At 33.3% G+C, this 8,740-nt stretch overlaps 1 protein-coding gene across 1 annotated transcript; it reads left to right on the plus strand.

Moving 5' to 3' along the window:
- Nucleotides 1-28: 28 nt before the first annotated feature.
- On the plus strand, nt 29-2,548 carry LOC147384180 (UPF0481 protein At3g47200-like). The gene has a single exon (XM_086426937.1). The coding sequence runs from the start codon at nt 1,160-1,162 to the stop codon at nt 2,429-2,431; it is 1,272 nt and encodes a 423-aa protein (XP_086283063.1). The 5' UTR covers nt 29-1,159; the 3' UTR covers nt 2,432-2,548.
- Nucleotides 2,549-8,740: the final 6,192 nt, after the last annotated feature.

Consider the following 8,740-nt stretch of genomic DNA (forward strand, 5'->3'; position numbering starts at 1 on the left):
CACCCTCATGGGCTGTGTAGAATGTAGATATTTATTAAGAAGAGGGATTTCAAAGAAGACTAATGATAATTTGACTCCGGTTTTTATACACTCCCCGACTTGGCAGTTCACAAAATCATAAATCTTTTTACTTGTGTATCCCGAAGAAAAGGATCTATAATTTTGTGAAGGCAGTGTACAAAAAAGGGAGTCAAATCATCACGACTCTTCAGAGGAATCCGGATGACCAATCGCTGGAAACATAACAAGAGTAGTTTTGTAAATTGGAATGCCCTTAATACACATAGGTTCATATGATTGGTCGATGTAGGATTCTGTGAAATCCTGTGAGCAAAAAAAATTTTCATTTGAGAGAAGGGTTCTAAGATAACCCCTTCATTATTCAAGGTATCGATTCTATTTAAATTGGAAAATAGTTAAACATAATTCGAAGATTATAAGATGAATAATGCTGAAGTGACATCAAGTTTACTTCATGTCTCACTTTACTAGCATGGAATTGTGTAGGGAAAGCATCTATGGCTCCTAAGGAAGTGAGATATGAGGTACAATCATGAGGTCACTCCCGCATGACTTGTAAGAATGATGTTTCTAACTATGTAAAAAATGAGTCATGCTAGAGTGACCTCAGCAGGACATCTTGACATGGTGGCATGCATAAGTCCGTAAATGCATTTTACTTGTATCTTGGAGAAAATGCATCTATGGGCATGCGTACGCCACCACTTCAAGATGTCCCCGTATATCCCCCACTGAGGTCACTCCAACATTAATTTAAAAAAAAAATAGAAGCATTATGGGGGTTAGAATTTCAAGAGACATTCAATAAATAAATAAAAAATGAATTGAATGATTAGTCAAAGTAGTTTCACAGATCTCCAATTTCCTATTTTTCATATATAAAAAAAAATTGAAGAATTTTGTGATAGTACTGGTTAGTGTGTAGAATTTTCCTTTTTGGGACATATGATAGGTTCTTGTTGATTTAAAAGTGCAGCACCCTCATTTATTAACATAAAATCTCCCCTCTTTGTAGGTCGTCGGCACGGGAAATAGCCATAACAATAATATATTGTCATTTTTTTTTCACTATTTAAATATTTATAAAAATGGTTTTTAGTTTTAATGTCTCCTTATATGCCATTTGTGTTTCAGCTGCATGATCACATTTACACGAGGCAGTAAAGAGGAGTGGTTGGACAACATAATGAAGGATACAAGCAAGCGAAGGACCCGTATCGACCCTAGAATTAATAGGGTACCACATTGGTTGCTCGAGATTGAAGCTAACAAGAAATGCTTTGATCCCGCGGTGGTGTCAATTGGCCCTTATCACCATGGCAAACCCAAGTTATCTACAATTGAAAAGGTCAAGAGCACATCTGCTCGGAGATTTGTTAGTGGTTGTGGCTCTAACATTCATGATGTCTATCGTAAGGTTGAATTCGTGACTTTTAAGGCAAGGAAGTATTACGCCGATGACTCCACCATGGCTAATTTTGACAATGAATCATTCACACGGATGATGTTCTTGGATGGTTGCTTTATTTTGGATTTCATCGAACGCATCATGTTTGGTGGCAACCACATTGAGTTGATGACATTCGGCCAGGACATACCTTCTATACTCAGAGATTTGTTCTTACTTGAGAACCAACTCCCATACCTAATCCTTAAGGTGTTGATGGAGTTTAAATATCGTGAAGATGAAGGGGAAGAAATGGTTCATGAATTTATAAAACTACAGATTGGTCCTCAAGGCTACTATTTTGAGGGATATTCATTAGCTGGTCGAGATTCGCACATTCATATCTTAGACCTTTTTCGAACCAAATTAGTCGGTGACAGTCCCAATCGTAATATACCCGAACTAAGTTATGCAGATTGGCGATCATACCCTCCCGTCAAGGAGCTTAAAGCTATGGGGATTAAATTCGAGAGGAGTGCTACAAGTAATTTAAATGACATTAGTTTTCGATCTCATATGGTATATGGAGAGCTATCACTACCTCCAATTGAATTTAACCACTCAACCAAAGACAAGTTTCTCAACTTAATTGCCTATGAATTGAGTTCTGATTTTGATTATTCAATCATCTCTTACATATGTTTCCTAGATACACTTATTGATCACGCTGACGATGTGACAGTATTGCGGTCAGAAGCCATAATCTACAATTGCCTGGGTAGCGATAAGGAAGTCGCTAATCTCGTCAACCAATTGGCAATTGGATTGGTGCATGGTCCTCTTGCTTATACCAAAGTTGTAAAGAGCATTCATTCTCATTGTAAAGAAAAGAAGAAGGTCTACATTGGTGAAATCATGCAGACTCATTTCAATAGTCCCTGGACGACCATCGCTTTCTTTGCTGCAAGTTTCGCTATTTTGCTAAGTTGCATACAGACCTTCTTCACAGTCTTTCCTCGATGAAACTTAAGTAGCCACTTTCGTTTTTTTGTCTGGAAGTTTTGTTATCTTCCTTAATTGCATTCAAACCTTCTTCTTAGTATTTCCGTTTTAAAATGTATGTGTGTTTTGTGTTTGTGATAGTAGACTCTCCACTTTCTATCCAAATAATCTTGCGGAACACCGTACATCATTAAAATAGAGGGATTGGATCCTTTGTAGCGCAGCTTCCCTGCAGCCCTTTGTGGCACGATCCAATGGTTGGAAGAGTTCCACGTCAACAACGAGATACTTAAAACCCACCGTTTGAAATTGGGAGTTCATTGACCATCCATTTTAAAACATTTGGATATGGCCAATTTTAATTTTTTTTAAATCAAATCTTAGCCTTTATACTCTCCAGGCCTGAGTTGTTATTTTTTTCCCAATACAAATCTTTCTCACCTGTGGAGATCGCGCTATAGAGAGCTACAGGGAAGTTGCGCTACAAAGGATCCACTCCAAATAAAACTTGTAAACGTAGAATCGAATTTTACCTTGATCAACTCTGCTCTACTGAACCGAAGTAGCTCCCCAATCCCTCCTATTAGCAACGGTGTGATATCTGTCAATAATTTTCAGACGATCAAATTAGAGTTGTAGAGAAAATAGTATTCAAGAAGCAAGAAATTCCAACCCTCTTTCCTTCATTGATTCCTCTATTTATAGATATTTCTTTCGAATCAAGGTTTCTCTCTTAATCAGAATTTGATTACAGTGAATCCCCTGATTTCGAGGATCCTAAACGGAATATGAATTTATAAGATTCTTAGAAGATCTCTTCCAAGATCTCAGGATTCAATCTGCGTATTCAAAAATTATGCAGATATTCAAATCAGGCTTGCCTTGCCGAGTAGACTTGGTTTCCATTTGCGCTGTCCTACCCTACCAGCCAGTTGAGACGCCACTACCTTGGTCTACCCTACTGCTGGGCAGGACTGGATTCACTAGCTTATTCAAAGTACCACTTAATCGGCTTGGACATGTTTACGGTCTAGATAACATACCATTATTACCCTTTACAAAACTCATCTAAGGTTTACTCGATTGTAGGTGCAAAATAGTTAGAAAAGTGATTTTTATGGAAAATCAACATTTTCCTATTTATGATTTTAATTTTACTATTAAAACCAAATTCTCGCATAATCTTCCCATCCTGACCTCAACAAAATTAAAAGTCTATCAATAGGAATTTCACATTTCTAAACAATCAAGAGTCTCTCTTTTTCTTGTGTATGTATTCAACTACTTGTAAACCACCTAAAACTAATTGCATCCGCTTGCACTTTGTTCCTATGATTGCACTCCCTCCTTTTCCTTCAAATAAAAACACACACTAAGAGTTTTGTTCGTCGCAGATTATCATGCAAAATAAACACAGAACAAATAATAAAATCTTGGCAAGCAAGAGTCAATCCATAAAAATAATGTTAATTCTAAATTTTAACTCAAAACAATCGGAGATAAGGTAACCGATTTAAGACTGATTTGAAAAGATTAATAAATCAAGAACAATAAAAATAGGAAAAATAGAAATCACAATGTAAAAAGGTTTAGATTGGTTGAATCCACCAAGAACAATCAATCTCATCCGATTGTCTATGTTTGATTTTTATCTCGATCTAACCAACAAATCTAATGTCGTTGGATCAGAAGATTAATCTCTTTTAATGCAAAAGTATAGATATGAAGTTGTGATTAATCTTATAAAGACAAAATCATATAAACTAGGGGTGTCAATGGGTACCCATTTAGTCAAAACCGAAATCAGAACCAGGGGAATCGAAAAGAAAAACTCCGATTTCGATACCTTTTTATTAGAACCGGTTAGAGCTTGGTCTAAAAATAAAACCAAACCGACAGGAACTAGAACAGTTGAGTTCTATCCAACGGGTACCTGAAACCAATTTATTTTGTCATTTCTTTGTATATTATAGATGATTTAAGGTATTCTTTTATTTCAAAATTAATACATTTTATATAAAGGTCTTCAATTTTCATATAAATTATTGATTGGAGCTTAAAATAAACTCTCTTCTAAAAATTTATTATTTTTAAATAAGATAAATTTTTATTGTTGAAAAAAATCGTTAACTTATATCTTTAGTATAACAAATTATGACTAAGTTAATAATTTTGTTGATAACATATTAAGTTTTGGAAAATAAAAAAATTATATAATGATTTAAAATAATTTTTTTCTCATTCAATTCTTGAGAACCGAACCAATAGGTACTCATGATTTTTAGTGGTTTCAGTTCTGATTCCATGTATTTTGAAACTGGACCCGGAACAGACAAAAATTGGAACTAAAATAAATATAATAGTTACAACTGTTCTAAATTCCTTAGGAACAAATCAAAACCAACCCATTGAAACCCTTGATAAAAATTACCTAAATCATTCTTCATAAAATATGATTTAACTTGACCTTATCTAAGTTTAAATCATTAAAACCAAGATAGCCTAGGGTAGATCTAATGATTTACTTACTAAAATATCATCATATATAATCAATGAAGCATAAGCATAAAACAGACAAACTGAATAAGGTTATCTTACTCATGACTTCATCAACCTCTCTAATGAAGGATCTAGCCACAAATCATCATAAGAATAGTAAAAACAAATATTAAAAAGAACATAAGAGATGAGAGAAGAGAAAAAAAAAGTTTTCTTTTATTGATCTTGATCTGAGAGTAGTTGTTGCTCCTCCTTATTACATAGCTTAAACTGAAAGTAAAAAACTAATAACCTAAAATAGAAAAATAGAAGATAAGTAGAGAGAGAGATGATCCCAGAAGTGATGAGATGTCTCATGGCTCTAATCTGGTCTCTATTTATAGAGCCATGTTAGGGTTTATCTTAATCAGAAATCTCTATGTTATTAAAAATAGTCCAACCCTAATCCATCATGAGTGCAATTATGAAATAACGCGTTGCACAAATCTCAAGGTGTGATTCACTGACTTCACCATGCTATCATACCCCTTCACCATGTCACAGCTCCAGTGGGCCATATGGGCCTAAGTCTTGGACTAGATCTTTGTGTTGGGTTCTGTATTGCAATGGGTTCTATATTTATTCTAGATTTGTCATTTTATTTGTTGTGTTTTGGACTTGTCATAAATAAATAACAGAATTAAACCAAAAATCATAAATTATTCGAAAAAAATTATAAACATGGACTATGAATGCATTATGTCTATTTAGGGGATTTAACATAGAATTTAACCTTAAAATCTCTGTAAATCAGGCCTTAAAAACAACTTTTTAAATCCTGATCACACTCCCAAATCTAGATTTTGCTAGTCCTGAACAAAAATAAGATAGAAATCACTTTCACAAGTTACGCGACTACATTCAGTGAATGCAGCAAGCCCTTTCCCCTAGTGAACCAGTTTGACTCATAAGGGTTAGCAATGAATTTACTCACAAAATTTGAACACTCTTTTTTTTATTGATAAGCTGGGGCTAAAGGGACCCCACCCTGAAAACGCTTCTAACGAGTGTACATACATATTAAATCTTCCTTAATAATTCTTACTAGATCTTGAGGAACATTACTCCTCTCTTCCATAACAAAATAATTATTCGAATAACACCCCAATTTTGCTAAGTGATCCATCGCCCAATTTATTTCTCTCCAATAAAATTCAAAAGCACACTTCACAAAAAATTCGATCTGTTATGAAATTTCTAGCAAAATTTTACTATAATTCCATGAAGGCTCGATTTCATGCTTAATGCTTTTGATTGAGTGTAATGAATCAGAGGAGATTATAATTCGTTGAATTTCCTTCATCCTAGCATATCTCATAGCTTCTAAAATAGCTTGAAGCTCAATCTGAACTACATCTGCAGAATCCGTGTTACACCACCCTACAAAAAGAAAAAATTTGAATACTTTTAAAAATATCAAAAATAAAATCAAGGTATATAGTGAAAACATAACAACTTTTCATAAATCAATCAAAGGTCCTTGATATTTGAGAAGAATCCTGATTTTTATTCCTCATCTTAGAAAAAAATTTAAATTAAAAATCTTGAACTCTTGTACAGATTTTTCTCACTAAAAGTCAAAAATATCAACTTCTCATAATAAGGTTTCACATCTAACTGCTAGAAATGGTTGGTTCAACCTAGTTCTAACTCCAAATTTAGCATCATGTCTAGGGTAGTGAGAGGTGTGGATGTTCACTTTAATACCTCAAAGGGGTTTTATCTATGATATTTCAGCTTACTCACATTTTTACCATTGACGGCTTTCACCTCACTGAAATACTATCATTTTGATCTCATTGGGCTCTTTTTGCATTTTTTTCAGTTTTAACATTTTTTTGTCTCTTTTAACATTTCTTTGTACATATTTTTGTCAATATTTTTCATTCATCGCCATTTTTCCTTTTCAAAAAGCAGGTAGTCATTTTTAAGGCACCTAGTCTAATCCTATGGTTGTTGTTCAAGTCATACTACTTCTAGTTCTGTTTTTCTTCTAAACAGTTAATCAAGGGACAAGAAAGTCAAAGTTCACTAAACTAGGTATTCCCTAACACTCTAAATAGAAAATAGGGTCAACTCTTGTTCAGTGAAGTCTAAATTTCTAGTGATTCAATCAAAAGCAACGTGAATTTTTCATAAGTGATCGTTTTCTGTGATTTTCTAATGATGAATACTAAAAAAGATTCATAATCAAAAAGTGTAGGACAAGAGACTAAATTATGAAATTTATATGTAAAAAATACATACTAAGATTTTGAAGAAAATATTTTCAAAAGTATTTTCGTCTTTTTAAAATATTAATTTTTATTTTTATTTTTATTTTTATTTTTTCACATTATTTTCAAAGAAACTACATAAGCTAAACATACTATCATGAACTAACCTCATACCCCCAAACTTAAACTAGATATTGTCCTCAATATGCAATGCAAGAAAGGAAAGCGAAAGAGTCAGATCAGACTTGAAATTGGATTTGGCATTAAGTTTTCAAAATTTGTTGCAACTTTATTTGAGAAGATCAAGAGTTATAATCGGCATAATATCCGATAAGCTTCCTAAACTAAGTACAAGAAAATAAAGAATTCCTAACTATACTAAAAATCTTGAATTAAAAAGCTATTAAACAAAAACAAAAAGAATTGGTTGCCTCTCATAATCGCTAAGTTGGACATCTTTAGTCAAACCTATCAAAAATCCTTAAGAATTTTTCTAATGTCAAATTTTACAAAGACTTCAATTGATTTTCTACCCCAAATGTTAATCAAATGGATTTCGATCGTCCTAATGGTATGAAAATTATTTTGCAAATGATCAACATCCTACATATGTTCTCATTTGTTAGCTTCATCACCTTTTTAAGATAGTTCTCAACCATCGTGTTCCCTAAGGTTATGAAGATTGCAAGACAGCCAAGGCCTTAACAATTTTGTAACATTATCGATTAAATGGGATACGAAGTTAGGTTTGCCTTACTGACATCCAAAGAGGTTTTACACTTAGTAGTGGTCAAATTTTTTGGAATTGATTTGACTAACAAATCAGAGTTGATCCTTGATTCTTTTTTGACAACATTCTCCTTTGATGTTGGAGTAATTTCTTCAGTCATACATGCACAATTATCTTACTCATTAGGAGTTTAAAACACGGGTTGACACTCGGAAGCTATCTCATTTAAAAACTGACCATTTTCTCTTTCTTTTAGGGGGAAAGTTAACTTACCAAGATGAACTTCCATCATTGTTATGGTTTGAGTTGAACCTTATTGATTTGTGTTTGAGCTTCAATTGATAGACAATCATAGAATTCCTCACAAAAGTGGAATCAGTCGTTAAAGGTATTTTGAATGAATGGTGGATCTTTTGGAATTGAGATATCTTTATTTTTGAATTGATCAAATTTCTTTTCTTCTAAAGATAATGTTAGGTGATTCAATTGAGTATCCATTTTGTCTAAGACTTGACCAATGTCTTGTTGTTGTTGTTAGAAGAACTATTATTGTTAGATGAGTTGTTGATGATTTAACAACTCAGTTATCAAAGACTCTAATAATGAAGATGGAGGAGATGAAAAATATGAGTGATTGGACGTTGACTCTAACTCTACAATTCTATATTCGAAGAATTGTTGAGAATCATAGGGTTGTTAAGGAATTATAGTTTGATTCATCATCGAGGTGTTGTGAATAGATAAATTCTTAATAGCTACCAAAGTGACTATCTTGAGTGAACTCATTCTATTTAGATATGATATCCGAGGTAAACATATTATACACATGGTTTGTTTGATCGAACG

Source organism: Akebia trifoliata, chromosome 15, assembly GCF_017979445.1.
Source record: "Akebia trifoliata isolate Shusen 1 chromosome 15, ASM1797944v1, whole genome shotgun sequence".
Lineage (NCBI taxonomy): Eukaryota > Viridiplantae > Streptophyta > Magnoliopsida > Ranunculales > Lardizabalaceae > Akebia > Akebia trifoliata.